The 18,933-nt window shown below is 53.1% G+C and overlaps 1 protein-coding gene across 2 annotated transcripts in view; it reads left to right on the forward strand.

Annotated features, from left to right (window-relative positions):
- Window positions 1-17,603, forward strand: part of LASP1 (LIM and SH3 protein 1) — a 40,384-nt gene extending 22,781 nt beyond the window's left edge. For both annotated transcript variants that reach the window (XM_060080883.1, XM_060080884.1), the window contains exons 4-7: window positions 577-684; window positions 11,246-11,390; window positions 11,746-11,849; window positions 14,488-17,603. In XM_060080883.1, the coding sequence (XP_059936866.1) occupies window positions 577-684; window positions 11,246-11,390; window positions 11,746-11,849; window positions 14,488-14,661 (531 nt within the window). In that variant the 3' untranslated portion in view covers window positions 14,662-17,603. The remainder of the gene's footprint in view (window positions 1-576; window positions 685-11,245; window positions 11,391-11,745; window positions 11,850-14,487) is intronic.
- Window positions 17,604-18,933: the final 1,330 nt, after the last annotated feature.

An 18,933-nucleotide genomic window follows, 5' to 3' on the forward strand; every position in this document is an offset into this window, starting at 1 on the left:
CCAGCTTTGTCCCTTGGTACAGCCCTCACTCAGCTGGTCACTTAGAAACACCCTCGGGCTTTCGGCGGGTAGAGCCACATCCTGGCTAGGATGAAGGCTGGGCCAGCCTTTGGAGCTCTGGAAAGAACTTCTTCCTCTAGCTTTCAGGCAGGATGGGCCAGTGGTGCAGGGTCAGGAGTCAGGCAGATGAGGCTTTCATCCTGGTGGCTCTGGACATGTGCTGCTAAGCTGCGTGACCTTGGGCGTGGCACTTTGTCTCTCTGCGGCTCAGTTTCCTTGTCTGTAAAATGGAGTTAATGATAGTATACAGCAAGACTTAAATGAGGTCGTTCATGTAAAGCGCTTGGCACTCAGGGTACGCTGAATACATATTAATGGTTTATTATCATTGGTCTAATACTTTTTGGCCAAGCCTTGTGCTTTGGGTTGGGGCGTGGAGGTGGATGTCACTGCAGGGGGGTTTCTGGTCAGGGTCTCTCTCCTGGCTGGTTGCTGCCTTAGAGGTGGCTGCAGGCTGGGGCCCTCTCTGCTTCCCGTGCCTCAACTCCAATCCCCCTCCACCCTTTGGTCCTCCAGGTGCGTTACAAGGAGGAGTTTGAGAAGAACAAGGGTAAAGGCTTCAGTGTGGTGGCAGACACGCCCGAGCTCCAGAGGATCAAGAAGACCCAGGACCAGATCAGTAACGTAAGCTCCCCTGCTCCCTGGGGTAGCATGCCGAGGCCCTGCCCTCTCTTCTCGTCCGTTCCCCGCCCACCTGGCAGACATGCATGAGGCCAATTCTCTGCTGCCCCTGCTCTCCTAGGCGGGCCTGGCTGGTGGCCGCTTGAGCAGAGGGAAGGGAAGGGTTTGGAGTTCCCAGATGCCTTTCCTCTGTGCACCCCCAGATTCCCCCTTTGATACCCTCTGCCCACAGTGTATTTCCCCCTTAAAAGGACTGGACTTTTGGGGGGGTGTACAGGGAGGGCCTTTATGCTAAATCACCCCCGTACCCCTTACTCTCTCTGAAAATCCCCCCCACCCCTGGCTGTGGTGAGTGCCAGGGTCCAGACTGGCTGTTTTGTCTGAGCACAAAGGTCAAAACTGAGTGGCAGGGGTGGGGAGAGGCGGGCCTCCCCCGTGTCTGCCTCTGGGTGCTGACACTGCAGTCATTTCCGCCCCTCCTCCCCCACCTCGGCTTGCTCTTCCTTCCTGTGTAAAAACCCCAGCCGGTTTTGCCCGCTGGCCCTGCACCCCCTGGCCTGGCACTCCTGGGCCCAGGGCGGTGACCAGTGTCTGGCCATGGCAGGGCTGGGTGTGGAGAGTGGGCAGTGGGTCGTTGCGCCCCATGGCACCTGTGGCCAGGGGACAGGCCTCAGTTCCCTGCTTGGTGGAGCCACGGACCAGCAGCCTGTGTGGCTCTGGGCTGTGGGAAGGCTGCCTAAGGGGCTTTGGGCAACGTGAGGTCAGGGGGGCACCACTGTGAACCACAAGCACAGGACGTGGGCCACAGACCCGTGTCGCACAGGGTCCTACAAAGGACCGGGCAAGCGGTTGTCTTCATGTCTGGAACAGGAAGGGGTTGGCAAGTTGCCCGTGTCACTGGGCACAGGGCCTGGGTGTTAGCTGGTCCACCCGGCGTCCAGCCCTCAGCCCTCCGCCCGGCCTCCTTGGTCGGTCACTCCTTCTAGAAGTTGGCTGGACCGTGCTTAGGGTGGATTCCGGCAGTGGCTCAGGTGGATGTCAGAAGCCAGGGCCCAAGCCGTCAGAACCTGCCATGCCCAAGACCATGACTTTTAAGCTTTGACAGCAACCTGCAGTATGAAATACATTTCACATCGTGACCCACCGAACAGGCCTGCTGATTTATTTAAGGGAAACAGAATCAAAACTTCCAGGAAAGAGTGCTTTACCGCTTAAAGGGCATTCGGATATTTTCTGTTCTATTTTAGTTTGTGAAAGACGCTGGTTGCCGACTTAACTAAGTGGGTTTCGCAACTAGGTTGTTGACCAGCAGCTTGAAATTCATGGCTTGAGGGAATGGAGTGCTTCCCTTGGGCTAGGACGCCTCTGAGGGCTGCAATCCCTACCTGCTCCCCTGCTGCGCTGCCCCCCATCCCCGCCGGGGAAAAAAAAGGCCAGTCTCAGTTGCTGCTTTATAAGCCAGGGCCTGACCTCACACCCGAGAGCTTCCCTGCCCGTTGGTACCCGGACCTCCAAAGGGTAAAGCCGGAGGAAAGAAGGTGTGGGTCTCAGCTCTCCACATGGAAAACGGGAGGGAGGGGAAGCCACGGGTAATAGAAGGAAGACCCAGTTGGCTCACAAAGCTGGAATCTTGAGTCTTTAGCCTCTGTGGCTTTTCATTGTGAAGACTGTCTTATCTTGGATACCTGTTCCCCACCTACAACCCAACCACCAGCACATTCACTCGTTGCTTCCAGCCTAGGGGTTTTAGAAGAAGGGAGACAAGCCCAGTCATCCCTGCCTCCCTTTCAGAAAGGCTTCCAGAATACTTCACATGCAGCCTATTGCACCTGCACGCACCCCCCCTCCCCCTCCCCCTCCCCCCCAAACTAGTTACTGGAGGTGTTAATGTCTGAGGAGCCCCGGTAACAGAGCTCACTCTGGCCAAGACACTCACACCTGAGGCGATAACATCTTATCTTTAACCACAGGGCTGCAATTAGCTGATTGTCCTCTGCTCTGAGGTGGGGGAAGTGACTTGAGCCTGACCTGGTTCTGCTTTTGCAGCTTTAGCTGGAACCTGTGACGTGTGACCACAATGCTGGAAGACTCTAGGTTTTAGCAAGTACAGTTAGTCTGTCAACTGTGGGCCTCCAAACAGCTGGACGAGAATCACTTGTAAAGGCTGATTGAAAATGCAGGCTCACAGGCCTCCTCCCCAGGCCACCTGGGAGCAGAACCCAGGAGCCAACATTTTCTCTCTCTCTTTTTTTAGGAACCAGCATTTTATTTTTAAAATTATTTTTGTTGTTCCTTTTTATTTTTATTGAGCTATAATTGGCATACTGCACTGTATACCTTTAAGCTTTCCAACATAATGATTTGCCTTACATCATGAAATGATTGTCACAGTAAGTTTAGGGGACAGCCATCATCTCATACAGATACAAAATTAAAGAGAAAATAAAATTTCTTTTTTAGGAACCAGCATTTTTAACACATTCCCTGGGTTACCTGAATTTTGAGAATTGTCACCAAGAGCTTGAAAAAGCCTCACCAGAGGTGCCAGGCCTGGCCACATCCCAGAACCCCCCAGGGAACTTTAAACCATGTTGTTAACTTGTCCCTCCTCCAGAAGAGTTTTGGGAAAGATGGTGTTTAGAGCCACACCTTTTGTTTTGTATCCAAAATAGCGTTCCTGTATGTAGCTTGTCACTCACTTCCCAGGTTAACGTCAGATGACTCCTCATTTGCGAGGAAAATATCAAGCACTTAGCATGTGATAAATATTGTCAATTGCTATTAATTTAAAGGCAGACTTGTCTGCTTTCTACACTGTGGCTAAAGAAGGGACATGGACTAAAGTTTGGCTGAAAAGTTAGGCCATTGTCTAGTACTGAGAATGTCTGGAAAACTTAGGGAGCAAGGTGCTAGTTAGATATCTGTGGTGAGTATTTGTGTCCTTTTTTTTTTTTTTTTTTTTTTTTTTTTTTTGCGGTACGCGGGCCTCTCACTGCTGTGGCCTCTCCCATTGCGGAGCACAGGCTCCCGACGCGCAGGCCCAGCAGCCATGGCTCACGGGCCCAGCCGCTCCACGGCATGTGGGATCCTCCCGGACCGGGGCACGAACCTGTGTCCCCTGCATCGGCAGGTGGACTCTCAACCACTGCGCCACCAGGGAAGCCCTGTGTCTTCTTTTTTTTAATTGAAGTATAGTTGATTTACAATGTTGTGTTAATTACTGCTGAACAGCAAAGTGATTCAGTTATACATATATATACGTTCTTTTTTTTTATATTCTTTTCCATTATGGTTTATCATAGGGTATTGAATATAGTTCTCTATGCTGTACAATAGGACCTTGTTTAGTAATTGTGTCTTCATTAAAGGCACCTGAAGGGGTGAGAGGCCAGGACCGCAGGCTGTGAGCTGAAATTTATCCTGGCCTTTGGTCACCAGCTGTGATGGCTCTAATGGACGGAAGTCTTTAATTGCTGAGGTCCCTATATGGGAGCCACAGCCTTCAAGCAGAGAAGCTTTTATTTATCTACATATCTACTTATATACTGATTTTCTGTGTACAATTTTGGGTCTTTTAACTTTTCCTTTTTCTGTGAAGTGTAACACATAAACACCTGTGTGTGTACTCACCATGCAAGTCAAGAAGCAGAGCCTGACAGCAGCCCTGTCAAAACAGAGTTTTCAAAGTGTTAAAAAACAACAACAAAAAACGTAACTCTCATGCAGTGAGTACCTATCATATAATTACCTTAATTATGAGGAACCAGCTGGAGCATCTGACAGGCAGAGGTGATGCCTAGTCTGTGAAAGAAAGCACTGGATATAATTAGATACAGAACTAGTTAGTGTTCTGCCATTAGCTGCAGAACTAGTTAATGTCCTCCAGGACTATAAAACCATAAGCTTTGGGCTTCCCTGGTGGCGCAGTGGTTAAGAATCTGTCTGCCAATGCAAGGGACACGGGTTCGAGCCCTGGCCCGGGAAGATCCCACATGCTACGGAGCAACTAAGCCCGCAAGCCACAACTATTGAGCCCACGTGCCACAACTACTGAAGCCCGGGCGCCTAGAGCCCGTGCTCCGCAACAAGAGAAGCCACAATGAGAAGCCTGCGCACTGCAACGAAGAGTAGCCCCCTGCTCCGCAACTAGAGAAAGTCCGTGAGCAGCAATGAAGACCCAACACAGCCAAAACAAACAAATAAATACATTAATTTATTTTAAAAACCCAAACCACAAGCTTTGGAGATAGCCTTGCTACAGGCAGAAATCCTTTGAATTTCTTTCAGTCAGAAATAATTAGTAGCTTATATTCCTTAAATAAGCTTCATTCCTTATAGTCCAGGCCTAATCAGTAGTAAATAGTAAAGTCAAAGAAAATTCTAGCTCCAGAGTCAAATGGCCCGGAGGTGGGCTTGTTGGACAACCCTGTAGTTTAATTTTTGAAAACGTTTGCTGTTCTTTTCTTTACAGTTTTAAAATGTAGCTATGCTTTCTTTTTTTAGTATGTAATTTTTTTTCTTGTTTTTAAATTGAAGTATACTTGGTTTACAATTCTGTGTTAGTTTCAGGTGTATAGAGAAGTGATTCAGTTTTATATATACATATTTTTCCCCCAGATTCTTTCCCCTTATAGTTTATTACAAGATATTGAGTATAGTTCCCTGCGCTATACAGTAGGTCCTTGTTGGTTATCTCTTTTATATTTAGTAGTGTGTATATGTATCTCAAACTCTTAATTTACCCCTCCCCCCAACTATGCATTTCTGAATACTATAGTTTTGTTTTTCCCAATTTTGAACATATCTATTCTTTTGTGTCTTGCCTCCTTTGGGCAACATTGGGTTTAAAGAATCATGTACATGTTTGCGTGCAGCTGTAGTTTGTTCTTTTTTGTCGTTGTATAGCATTCCATTTAAAATGCTTATATTGATTCAGGTGTTGATGGTCATTTGGATTGCTTCTATGGCTGTGGACAGCTTCATACATATTTCCTAGTGTTAATGTGGAGTGGAATTGCCAGATCTCAGAGCGTATGTTCCTTCAGCCTTACCAGATAGCACTGAACTACTTTTCGAGCGGTGGTATTGATTTACCCTCTCGCCAGCAGTGATGAGAGTTTCCATGGCTCTACATCCTTAGACTTGTTCATTTTAGCCATTTTGATTGTGTGTAGTGGTATCTCATGGTTTTAACTTGCATTTCTCTGATTACTAATGAAATCGAGCACAGATTTACAGTTGTTTTAAAAACAAAATCGTGTTAGTCTCTCACAGGGAGCACAGCATAACATGGTGGTTGAGAACTAGGAGCTGATGTTAGGACTCACCCACCCCTTACCTACCTCCTGAGTGTTGGTTTCCCCATCTGTAAAATGGGGGTGACAGTGATACATTGTTCTTGGGCTGGCTGAGAAAAGGAAATGAGTTATACATATAAGGGCACCACAGAGGACTGCAACAAACGGAAGCACTGTTAGAAAAAAACAGGCCCTGGCTGGTGAGTTGACTATTCCATTCGAAGCCTGAAATTCCCTTTTTGGTCATGATGTAGAATCATGTGGAAGCAAGTGTGGAGTCAGACCTTTGTTTTCCACCACAATCAGGAGGGCAGGGGTTCAGAAAACGGAACATCAGCTAGCAGAAAAAATGCATTTTTCTTAGGTTTGGAATGGACCCTCAACTAGTCATCCTGGAGTCCTGGCTGGCAGGGCCCTTGGATGAGTGGGGAGGGTCCTTAGGCCTGGGTCCCTCCACCCATGTGCACTTGGATCTCATGGGCACAGTTACAGCCTGGCATCCTTCCATGGGATCCCAGGACAGTTTTTAGACCAGGGCTCTGCTGACATTTCTGAGCTTATGGTGACACCTTTTCAGGGCATTTAGACGATTCGAACTTTGCTGAGCTTGGAACAGGGAGGGATCAGACAGGGCCTTGGCCTCTGAAAAATGTTCATTTCCCTTTGGAATGTGCTAACACCCTTTAAGGTGCCTCCTTGCTTCTCAGACCACTAGGTTGATCAGCAGAGTAATAACAGTTTCCTCGCTTGTTGGGCAGGGGAGGGAGAGGAAGTTGAGAGGATTGAAATTTTATCGGGTGGGGCTGGGCAGAAGGGAGCTGCAGCCTTGCTTTTTGCAGTCCATTTCCCCTCTGCGCTGCAACTCCTGACTCAAGTGCCAGGCACCCCTTCTCTCAAAGTTAGGGTGACCTTGTGATTATCATCCCTTTTGAGAGTGAAAGGCAGTGCTATTCATATCTATTCCAGAAGATATGAACTGGGACTAGGGGCAGACGTGGGCATGTGGTCACCCTGACCCAGGAAAGGGCCTGTGCAGCTGTGGCTTTGTCCTTGTGTCACCAGCCTCAGCCCTGACTGAGTAATGAAAGTCATTTAACTTCTGAGCCTCATTTACTTCTGTAAAGTAGGAATTAAAGTGTACCTCTCTGACTTATTTTTTTTTTTTTTTTTTTTTTTTTTTTGCTGTACGCGGGCCTCTCACTGCTGTGGCCTCTCCCGTTGCGGAGCACAGGCTCCGGACACACAGGCTCCGCGGCCATGGCTCGCGGGCCCAGCCGCTCCGCGGCATGTGGGATCTTCCGGGATCGGGGCACGAACCCGCGTCCCCTGCATCGGCAGGCGGACTCTCAACCACTGCGCCACCAGGGAAGCCCTCCGACTTATTTTTTTAGGGTGATTATTGTCAGGGCCAAGGGAGATTATGTGCAGAGAACTCAATGTGAAGAGCTCAGCAAAGGTCAAGGTTACTACTATTACGATAAACAGGTGGTTCCTGCCTCGATGGTGGGGAGGCTGCCACTACCCTGTCCACCTGGATCAGCTGGCCCTAATTTTATATATATTTACGCATGTGGGGTGGCTTTTTAAGGAGCAAGATGGATCCCATCAGCCACTTGTGGAAATGCACACATGTCCATACTTGCTTTCAGCTCTAGAGTTTGGCTAGGTTCCTAGAGGTAGCTGGGAGCCTCAAGACCACGTGGGAGCAGGTGGTGCCGTAACCTTTTTTTTTTTTTGAGGTACGCGGGCCTCTCCCTGTTGTGGCCTCTCCCGTTGCGGAGCACAGGCTCCGGACGCGCAGGTTCAGCGGCCATGGCTCACGGGCCCAGCCGCTCCGCGGCATGTGGGATCTTCCCGGACCGGGGCACGAACCCGTGTCCCCTGCATCGGCAGACTGACTCTCAACCACTGCGCCACCAGGGAAGCCCCGTAACCTCTTTTTAAGATGAGGAAACTGAGGCCCAGAGGGGACGGGACTCTTCCAAGCTCACGTGAGCAAGTGAAGGGCTCATGACCCCAGGGATGAGGCGTGGGAGGGACACTGCAGCTCTCGATGAAGGACTAAGTGTGTAGGACACAAAAGGGGATGGTGCCAGGCCTGGGATCCAGCCATGCCTTCTTCCTCAGAGAGTCACCCCTTCACTAACACAGACAGAGCCGTACCCAGAGAAGTGGGCTGTCAGCCGGGGTAGCTGGGCCCCGGCACCAGGGACACACCTGCCCCTCAGCCCACCTCCTGGCTCCCTCAGGGCCCGGTGCAGGCCTCTGTCGGCCTCCACATGTGCACTTTCCCTCCCCTAGTCATCGGCTCCCAGAGTCAGGCCTCTTTTCATTCACAGACAGTAAACAAGGGAAGCTGACCTTTCCCACCCCCCAGGACAAAAGTCAGAAGGCCAGTTGCCTTGGGAGCCTAGAGGCCTCTCCTTGTCCCCACCCCCGACTGCTCACCAGAGGACGGGGTCACCAAGGGAGTGGGGCTCAGGGACACTCACCTTTTGCCCTTGTCTTAGGAATCTGAGAGCAGGGCACTGGCCCCGTGTCTTTGAACTTCACCCGTGGGTGCTCTTCCTTGTGGGAGTTCAGGGATTCGATGGGTTTTCAGTCTGACCAGGGCCAGCGGCCTCCCCTTCAGGAATGGGCTCGGTTTATTTCGCCACTTGGGCGCGGGTCCCTACTCGGCCATGGAGGGACGGGGCAGCGGGAGGAGGGGGCCGGTCCTCCCGGCCTCCAGACGGCCCGTCCTGGGCTGCGCTGTTGCCCCACCTGTTCCCCCGGCCTGGGCTGCAGTGCGTCCCCGACAGTGAACAGCTGGAAGCGCAGCGGGACGACGTGGGTGGTCCCAGCCGACCACCCCCGCAGACCTTTAGCCCAGCTACTCCTGTGTCAGGCCTGCCTGGCCCAGTGTTAACTCTGCCCTGCTCGCAAAGCCGATGCGAGAAGGCAGCAAAGAAAGTGGGAGGGGCTGGCCCATGGGAGGTCCCGGGCTGGGACCGCTGGATCAGGCCTTGGCAGGGGCTTCCGGGGCACAGGATCGCTCGTTGCTTCTGCTCCGGGAAACGGGGCAGGCTTTGCCCCCATCCGTTCCCTGTCCCCTCACCCCACCCCCTTTTTCACTGGGAGAAGCCCCGGGCCAGGATCCTGGTGAACAGGAAGTGAGAACTGGCTTCTGGTCCAAGGCCTGGAGAGAATTCAGGCCTGGGTCTGCTCAGGACAGGACCAATTTTTTTTTTTTTTTTTTGTGGTACGCGGGCCTCTCACCGCTGTGGCCTCTTCCACCACGGAGCACAGGCTCCGGATGCGCAGGCCCAGCGGCCATGGCTCACGGGCCCAGCCGCTCCGCGGCACGTGGGATCCTCCTGGGCCGGGGCACGAACCCGTGTTCCCTGCATTGGCAGGCGGACTCTCAACAACTGTGCCACCAGGGAAGCCCCAGGACCAGTTTTCTGTGTCCTGCTTTCCAGGTGTCCTCTGGGGGGCGAGGGGGAGCTATTGTGTCACTCTCTGTCCCACTTCCTCCCCGAGCCCCGGCCCCGCCCGGTGATCCCGGAACACACACACCATGGGCCTTCCACCTCTGCTTGGTTGCCTCCTCCCCACCAGTATCCTCTCTGAAAAGTGAATAGACCCCACTAGGGGTCCTCAAGGTGGGGTGTGGGCTACATGCCACTGGGAGTACAGGGAGAAAACCCTAGAACTCCTGGAGGTGGTTCTTTTTCATCTCATCCTTTGTTTTATTCATATTTTTGGTGTAAGTTTTACAGGAGACATTCCATATTTGTAAAGTGATGCTTGTGTGTAATTGATAAAATAGATCCAATTTGGGAGGATTGTGCTAAAACAGATTTTACCAACAGGAATATGCAGTCAACATATTTGGGCAAGGGGGGATCAGCAAACTTTTCCTGTAAAGGGCCAGATAGTAAATATTTTAGGCTTTATGGGCCGAAGGGCCTCTGTCGAAGCTACTCAGCTCTGCAATGAAAGCAACCATAGGTAATGGGGAAATGAATGGTGAGACTGTGTTCCAGTAAAACTTTATTTCTGGACACTGAAATTTGAATGTCATAGAAATTTCACATGTTACCAATCTTATTCCTCTTAATTCTCCCCCCGCTCCCCCATCCCCATCCTCCAAACATTACAAAATGTAGAAACCGTTCTTAGCTCGCAGGCCGTGAGCAAACAGGCTGCAGGCCCGTGGACCAGAGTTTGCCAATCTCTGCTCTAGATCACTGGTTCTCAAACTTGAGCCTGCTTCAGACTCACCTGGGGGAATCTTTTAAAAGTGCATAGTCCCCCCCACAAAAAAAAAAAGAAAGAAAGAAAGAAAGAAGGAGAGAGAGAGAGAGAAAGAAATAAAGAAAAAAAAGAGTGCATGTTCCAAAACCCCAGCCCTGATTTTGTAGATTCTATGGAAGGTCCTGGAACCTGCATTCTAACAAGCAGCTCAGGTGGGTTGGGAGCAGACAGTCTGAAGACCAGATCTTAAGAACACAGCTCTGGGTCCTGGTGTGTTCAGCCAGCCCTTGCTGAGGACCCTGGGGTGTGTGGCTTCTCTAGGCCTCTTTTTGCCCATTTTTGGAACCTGAAGAGAGAAGGAACTCATCTTCTAGATACCAACCCACCCTCAAGGGAGGGCCTGGCATTTCTTTGCCCTGCAGGCTAGGGTCCTCAGCAGAACTCTGCGAGGTCATGCCCACAAGAGGCAGACTTGCCTGCTGGTTAGGAGCACAGTCTCTGGAGTCTCCGTGAGCATGGGTAACTCATGCTACTTGTCGGTGCCTTAGTTTCCTTCTTGTCTGTTCAATGGCGACTCTACTGTACCCCCTTGTAGGTTCTGTCAAGGTAAAACGAGCGTGTGATGCAGATCACCTAGCACGGTGCCCGGCACCTAGTAGGTGCTCAATAAACAGGAGTTGCTGCTTTTGCTGCTGTGGACCAGTGTGAAAGCAGGGTAGCCCTAGCCCCTGCCACAGGCACAGAAAAATGACCACTGACATTTGTCTGGTGCTTTAGTTTACGTGGCCCTTTTACCTCCACTATCTCATTGCATCCTTCAGCAACCCCTGTAAAGTGGAAATGGAGGTGTAGCAAGGTTAAGTTCTTGTTCACGGGCCCATAGCTGGTACACCCCCAACAAGAACCCAGCTCTCTCTGCCTGGAGACCTCCAGGAGTCTCTCCCGTCCCCGGATCTTGAGTGGCAGCGGAAGGGGAGCTTTGGCTGGTTTGCTCTGGGTCCTTCACCCAGCACTTTCTGCCCCCGCAGATAAAATACCACGAAGAGTTTGAGAAGAGCCGCATGGGCCCCAGCGGGGGTGAGGGCCTGGAGCCGGAGCGCCGAGATCCCCAGGACACTGGCTATCGGCGGCCCCAGGAGCAGCAGCCTCACCACATCCCAACCAGCGCCCCAGGTGAGCGTGAGGCCTGTGCGCGCAGACGACCTGAGACCAGGCCGGCTACAGGGTGGGGAGGAGGTGAGAGGGAAGCCTCGTGTACACACACACCCCCAGGTCCCATCCCTACCGAGGGCACAAGCACCAGGGTCAGGGCTCGTTCTGGGCTCCCAGCGCCATGGGGGGAGACGCAGCCCCCGCTGCAGAATTCGCGGCACCAGCAAATGTGCACACAGAGACAGAAGCCTTTGAGCAGCGTGGCGGTTGAGTGAGGTGATGGGCGGTGGAAATACATGGCATGGGCTTCGTGGGAGAAGGGAGCGGGCTGGCTTTGGCAAGACAGTTTCTGAGCCCGTCTCCTGCCGGCTTCCAGTTTACCAGCAGCCCCAGCAGCAGCAGGCAGCCCAGTCCTACGGTGGCTACAAGGAGCCTGCAGCCCCGGTCTCCATACAGCGCAGTGCCCCAGGCGGGGGCGGGGTGAGTAGCCCTGGCTGCGGGGAGAGGAGGTGTGGGAGGTGAGTGGGCCTAGGGGAGACTTCCTGGATGTAATTCTTGGACTTCCCTTAGAAAACCCACCCAGGAGGCCTGGCATCCCCTGACCTTTGACCCCAGCTCCCTTGCCATCTGCAGATAACAGGGGTCTCAGCCTCTCGAGCAGAAAGGAAGTGTGGTATAGGGGGCAGATTGGGACCCTGTGTTCCAGCCATAGCTGTACATTGGGCGAGTCTCGTCCACCCAGCTCCCGGCCCACGTTTCCTTACGCCAGCTACCTGGGAGCACACAAAGCACCTTTCTGCTCGGGGCCCTCCAGACTGCGCCCTGCTCCCCAGTCTCCATGACGACGACCTGCCAGGTCCTTCAGATCTCAGCTTGCCCCTGCCTCTGAGGCACCCTCCCAAACCACCCTGTGTCGAGTGGGTCTCCCCTGACGTGTCTGTCCTTCCGCCCGACTGGTTTCCTTCAGAGCACTTTTTCCACCTTAAAACAGGTCTCTGGGTTTGTCATCTTCTGACTGTGACCCCCACTGGACTTGACGCTCCATGTGGGCAGGGCAGTGTCTCTTTGGTTCACCTACTCTGAGCCAGGCACAAAGCGGGCAGTCATCAATTTAGTGAATAAATTAATGAGCAAAGTGGGAGGTGGGGTGGGATCAGGCTTACCGGCCCTCAGACTTGAAGTTCGGTCTGTAAGTCCTGTTACTTATCGCAGTGACGGTGCAGCCAAGCTTAGCTCCTCTGTGCCGGATGCCTTGGAATTCAAAGTAGCTCCTGTAGAAGCAGGAGGGACAATACTCCGAGAAATAAAGTAGCTTGAGATAAGTGGCCTGATCGGGCCTCAGGCTCTGGCCACACAAACGAGGGAATAATTGTCAGTGCTATCTGGGGTGTCAGGTGGGCCGGAGAGGTCGTGTGAAGGATAAGGTTCCAGATAGACCAGCCAGTCCTTCCAGTACTCACTAAGCCTGTTCTGGACTGAAGGGATTTGGCTCTGACTAAAAGTCCACCTTCCTGCCCTCTTGAAGCTTACATTCCAGTCGGGAGACAAACACGAAAGCCAATAGGTAAGTAGGTATGTAACAAAAGGTCAGAGATAAGCTGTGAAGAAAAAGACAGCCGAATGAGGAGGGGAGAGAACAGCAAAGTTCTCAGTAAAGTAAAGGAATGAGTGGTGGAGGAGAACAGCAATTGCAAAGGTCCTGAGGCAGGAATGTTCTAGGAAAGTTCAAGGATCAGCAGGAAGGCCAAGGTGACCAGAGAGGGGAAGAGAGCAGGGAATGACGTCTGGTCATGCAGGGACTTGTAGGCCATTAGGAAGGCCTTTGTGACTGGTGAGCTGTGCAGAGTAAAGGGTTTGACTTGTGTTTTTAAAAGATGGCTCTAGCAGCTGCATTGAGAAGCAGCAATAGAAGGTTGAGGGCGGAAGCAGGGAGATGAGTTAGGCGGCTATTGCAGGATGCAGGCTTAGATGTGGTGACTTGGCCCAAGAGATTAAAGGCAGAGTTGGTGATAAGAGACCGAGGTCACTTCAGTCATTTCTTGAGGGCTGTGACCTCTTATTCCATAGCCTTCGGGGCTGATGAAGCTGGTTTCTGCTGCGGGGGGAAAAAAAGTTTGAAATTTCATGCTGAAGAGGATAGGGGGCCTCTGAAGGATTTAAAGCCAGGGAGTAACATCCTCAGGTTTGCATTTTGGAAAGTTCCCCCAAGATCACAATGGATGAACAGTTGGAGGAGGCAGACCAGAGGCTGGAAACAGAAGGTCTGAGCAGGGGTCCTGGTGGTGTGGTGGGGCGGGGCAGTGGGGGCAGATCCCGGAGGTTTCTAATGGGCTCGTCCAGCCCCGGACCCACGCTGATCCCAGAGCCTGGCCTGGGGCACCGTAAAGCCTGAGCTGACCCCCCGAGACAAGTCGATGTCAAGGTCAGTGAGGGTCAGAGGACGTTAGAATCTTGCCTACTTCCAAGATCACAGCTGGAGTTCATGTGTTTTTACTGGACATTTCCTAGAGCTGGGGCTTAAGCACAAGACTTTGGCTGAGGTTGGAAGGTGGGACCTGACAGATATGTCTTGTGTCACCTGGAGGTTTTCTCACAGGAATTGGTCTTTGTCCTGAATTTGGGAACCAGATTCATCAACAGCTTCAAAAAAAGAAGAAAGACTGGTGCTTATAATAACACAGACAGGGACTTCCCCGGCAGTCCAGTGGTTAAGATGCCGAGCTTCCACTGCAGGGGGCACGGGTTCGATCTCTAGTCGGGGAACTAAGATCCCGCATGCCACACGGGGCGGCCAAAAGAAAAAAAAATGCAGATCATGGAACACAGGACATGTCGTATTTTTAACCTCTACCCGGCATGGTGTCCATCGGACATTACTGCGTTCCTGTTCCGAGAGACAGGGGAGAACTGCTGTAACCTCTGTCCCTGTTTGTGCCTGGCCCTTAGTAGACGCCAGATGCATTATTAAAAAGGTGGCTGCTCTCAGAAAATGAGACACCGAGGTGAGAAAGTTCATGGCAGAGCCCAGCCCTTCCGTGCCTCCCAGCTCCTGGTCCACTCTGCTCTGGGGTCCCAGAGAGTTAGACACCCCTGACTAACCGCGCCCCGACCCCTGCAGAAGCGGTACCGCGCCGTGTACGACTACAGTGCCGCCGACGAGGACGAGGTCTCCTTCCAGGACGGGGACACCATCGTCAACGTGCAGCAGATCGACGACGGCTGGATGTACGGGACCGTGGAGCGCACCGGCGACACGGGGATGCTGCCGGCCAACTACGTGGAGGCCATCTGAGCCCGCCGGGCGCCGCCCGCCCCATCCGTCTTCAGTGCATTCCACAGCATCGCATCCGTCCTGGGCGTGACCTGTCCACCCTTTGGTGTCTCTGTTTTTAAAAATCTGCAGCAGCTTGTTTATCCTCCCCCCCTTCCAGCTTCTTTTGCCAACCGAAGCCTTGTTCTGCCACTTTCGCGGCTCCTTCCTCTGGCAGGTTTTCCCCTTGATCAACTTCTTGATTTTCTCTCTGGATGGAACAGGTGTGGACCGCTCTGGGGGAAGCCGAGGCCCGTGGCGCTGGTCGGGGGGGGGGGGGGGGGCGACCCGTCAGCTCCCAGGCCTCTGCCTTCTCTCTTTTCTGCCCCCTCAGCCCCTCCTGCCCACCTCCTCACACACCCGAACATTCCAGGCTGGGGTGAGCCCCAGACCCCCAGGACTCCCAGGGCGGCCGGGAGTTGCTTCACACACTCCCGGGTGTGGGACCCACCGCCCTTGCCCCTGGGATGGGGACGGGGGTGCCGCCGTTGTGCAGGGACCAGTGAGATGGGCTTTGCCTCTGCTTCTCAAAGATGGGGGCTGCCAGCCCTCCAAGGGGCTCCCTCACCCCCCTCTCCCCAGCTCAAAGGCAACAGAGGAGGGTGAAGTTCCTGCTTTGGGATTCATTCATCCCTCCCGACACGGTTCCTTTTCACACTGTGATTTTGCTCTGCTGCCCGCCCGAGCCTGGTGTGGGCGAGCAGCTCTCCAGGAAGCTCGGCTTGGGTCCGGTTCTCGCCTTTCTTACTTTAGGGACAGCTGCAGGAAGCAGGGGAACGGGGTGTTCTCTCTGCGGCCCTTTTCCCACACTCCCACCCCGGTCTCCAGCGTCCCTGGCTTGCCTCCTTGCGGAGGGTGGGTCATCGAAGCCTCGGGCCTCTCGCCCGGGCAGCCCAGCCTCTCGCGAGATCTAGTTGGGCCGCTTCTCGCCGCGCCTCCTGGCAAGGTGTCTCCAGGCCTTCCATGGCCTCCCCCGTCCCCACTTCCTGCCGGACCCCAGGTGGACTGTGCGAAACCACAGGACCCTCTGTATCTCCAGGACTTTGTTGCGGGGGAAGGAGCGAGTGTCTGCAGGTATCCGTGACAGGCGAGGGTGAGTGTGAGCGTGAGAGAAGCGGGCGGGGTGCGGGCTGTGTGTGCAGAGCTGTCCTCCCCAATATTTTCCTCAAAACCCACAGTGAGAGGGGAGGACGCCGGGGGAGAGAAACTCCTTATGTTTTCTTTGGAGTGAAAAATCCTCCTTCTGTCCCCGAATGGAGGAAGCCCACCCACCCCCTTTCCAATGTGCCAGGCAGAAGTGAGAGAGAGAGAGAGTGAGAGAGAGAGAGAGAGAGTGTGTGTGTGTGTGTGTGTGTGTGTGTGTGCGCGCGCGCGCGCTTGGTGGGGGAGGAGTGGGGGAAGGCTTTGTGGCTCCAGGCATATTCTCTCCCCCATCTCTGTGTTCTGGGCCGCCAGGGGACCTTGTGTCACCCGCATTGTCTCCCCCGCCACCCTGCCCCGGGTAGCTCCCCACCTACTTAAAGCCTCCTTGAAGCAGAGGGAGAGGGTCCCAGGTCTACGAAACTGGAAAAAGCACAGACCCAGGATGAGGAAGGGAAAGGTGGTGCTATCTCCAAGTCCCTTCTCTTGCTCGTTGGTGGCTGTGACGACCCTTGCCTGGCTTTATTCATCTCTGGGCTTTCTTGTCACCCTTCTGGGTCTCCCCCTCCCATCTTCACCCCGAGTCCGCTGACTCAGGCCCCACAGGTTGACATCTTGCATCCTTGTGCCCTGCAGGCATATTTAGCATCAAGTCCTCACTGCTTGTCAGTTGACTTGGGAATATTTACCCCGAATCAGAGGCTTGAGCCCCTGCCTGACCAATCCGTTTCCCGCCTTGGCCAGAGACAAGGTGAAGGCAGGTGGAGTGTCTTACATTGGGCAATTTGGGGGATGAGGGAGGCAGAGAGGGAACAATTTTGGGAGCCTTGAGGCAGGCGCTGGTCCATTTTGTTTCCTCTTGATCTCAAAGCACAATGTGGATTCTGGGACCAAAGGTCAGAGACACATCCTGTTGGAGAACCTGTGGTTGGCAGGGTGGTGAGAGGGTGGGAGGAGGACCTGGGGGAGCAAGAAGTAGCCTCTTTTCACTCGGCTTAAATTTCCTTCCAGAACAAGGCAAGCCAGCCGCTGGAATCTTGCTGCCAGCCCTCTGGTCCTCCCATCCTAAAAATAAGGGACCATTTCTTACACACCCCCAGAGAGAGGAGGGACTGTCACACTGGTGCTGAGGGACCCAGGGGCTGCTGGGAGTCCTTATTCCTTTCCAGAACCATCCATCCCTAGAAGAGCACAGAACCTGGGGGCTGGGCCAAGTCCTGGTCTTTTCTTACATTTCACAGTTTTTTTAGCTGATCTAATCCCAGGAAAGCAAAGCTAGAATGTGAATATAACTTTAGTGGACCAATAATAAAATGCAAGAAGCCCAATGGTGAGAAAAGTGAATTCTCTCAGTATTGCTTCCTGGTTTCTTCCTCATGTCCCTCCAGGGAAAATTACTTTATTGCTTAATTTCTGCCTTTTCCCCCTCACATATGCACTTCTGGGCCTTTTTTTTTTTTTTTTTTTTTTAATAGCTGGAAAAAAAAATACCACCCCACAGACCTGTATTTAAAAAGAAACAGAAATGACCATGTGAAATTTGTCTCTGTCCAAACATTTCATCCGTGTGTGTGTGTGTGTGTGTGTGTGTGTGTGTGTGTAGACGTCCGTTCATCTTTTTATATGGGGTGGTTGTCTTTCCTTGGTCTGTTTTGGTCCCCTCCCTCGTGGGCTTGTGCTTGGGATCAAATCTTTCTGGGCTGTTATGATTTTGAACATTTGACTTGGACCACAAGTGACTCTTTCTCCTGGTGACTCAAATAAAAGTATAATTTTTACCTGCAGACTTGGTTGTCTCTCTGGCTCTGAGGTGCTGCTGTGTGTGTGTGTCCCGTCTGCTTGGGGGGCATTGGCCCATCACCCTCCTGGGAGCTCTGTTGCCCTTCAGGGGGAGAATGACCAGCCTGGAAGCTGTCACCCTAGGAGGAAGGGAGCAGTGGTGTGTCTCCTCTGACAGGGACCTGGGCACCTACTTCCTCCTTGTGGAGAACTCCTCACCGGCTGGCTCCTGGCTACATCCCTCTGCCCAGCTTGGTGACACTCCCAGAAGCTTCTTTGAGCTCCCATATTCTCGTCTTAACTGTCTTACTTCCTTTGTTCTGCTCCTGTCTCCCCACTAGCCAGTGCGCTGTCAGGGCAGGTAATGGGGCTAATTCATCTTTCCAACCCCGCTGCCTGCCCAGGGCTGGGCACATAGCTGCTCAGCAAATGTTTGCTGAATTAATGAATGAGCTCAGCTTGGGGGTGGGGGCAGTTTTGGCTCTGCCTGACACAAAGGAGGAACTCAGCACGTGTTTGAGGAATGAAATGACAGATGGCCTGGGTCAGTCTATAGTGGGATGACATGGGTGAAGCCATCCACAAGGTGCTCTGGCAACCCGAAGCAGCGCTCAGGATGTCTGATGAATGGATCTTAAACACACATTTTTTTCCCTTTGACATTATTACCAGCTCTGAGAGAAGTAACTACTGTGATGTCCATCTTACAGATGAGGTTCACTGAAGCCCAGAAATGCAGAAATGTTTGGTGGGAGTCACACAGCTGGTGGCAGGACTGGAGGTGTTAGGAGCCCAGTGTGATGCTCCCAGCCTCCCGCCATGACCTTGCCACATGCCCTTTGCCCCTCTCCCGGCAGTATCTCCCATGCTCCGTTCTTTGCTCCAGGTGCCCTGGGTCTGACCTCTGACCTGGCACGGCAGCCAGCTTCCCCTCTTCTGCAGGGCTGGGGAAGGGACAGGGGTAGAAAAGGAATCCAGATCCTTCAGCCCCAGCGCGGGCCCACCAGTCAGGCTTTGTGGAGAGGAGCGTTGCCCACTCGGGCGCAGAATTAAGGCTTTCCCTGGCTTCCGGATAGCAGCAGGCTGGAGAGGAAAGGCCTTTCCCCAGAGTAAGCCTTTGTAATTCGGGGATGAGGCGGCTGCCAGGCTGCAGCGGTGTGGGGGGTGGTGAGGCAGGCACTGGGTAGGATAATTAAAGTCAGTGCTGACACCTGCTCCCCTCCCGAAGGCGCAGGCTGCCGAATGTTGCCCCAATGACGGGGAATGAGTTGGCGAATCTTGCCTCCGTTGCCCTGCAGCCTGTTGTCTGTGGAGCCTCTTCTCCCCAGGAGGCTT

Source organism: Mesoplodon densirostris, chromosome 18 (genome assembly GCF_025265405.1).
Source record: "Mesoplodon densirostris isolate mMesDen1 chromosome 18, mMesDen1 primary haplotype, whole genome shotgun sequence".
Lineage (NCBI taxonomy): Eukaryota > Metazoa > Chordata > Mammalia > Artiodactyla > Ziphiidae > Mesoplodon > Mesoplodon densirostris.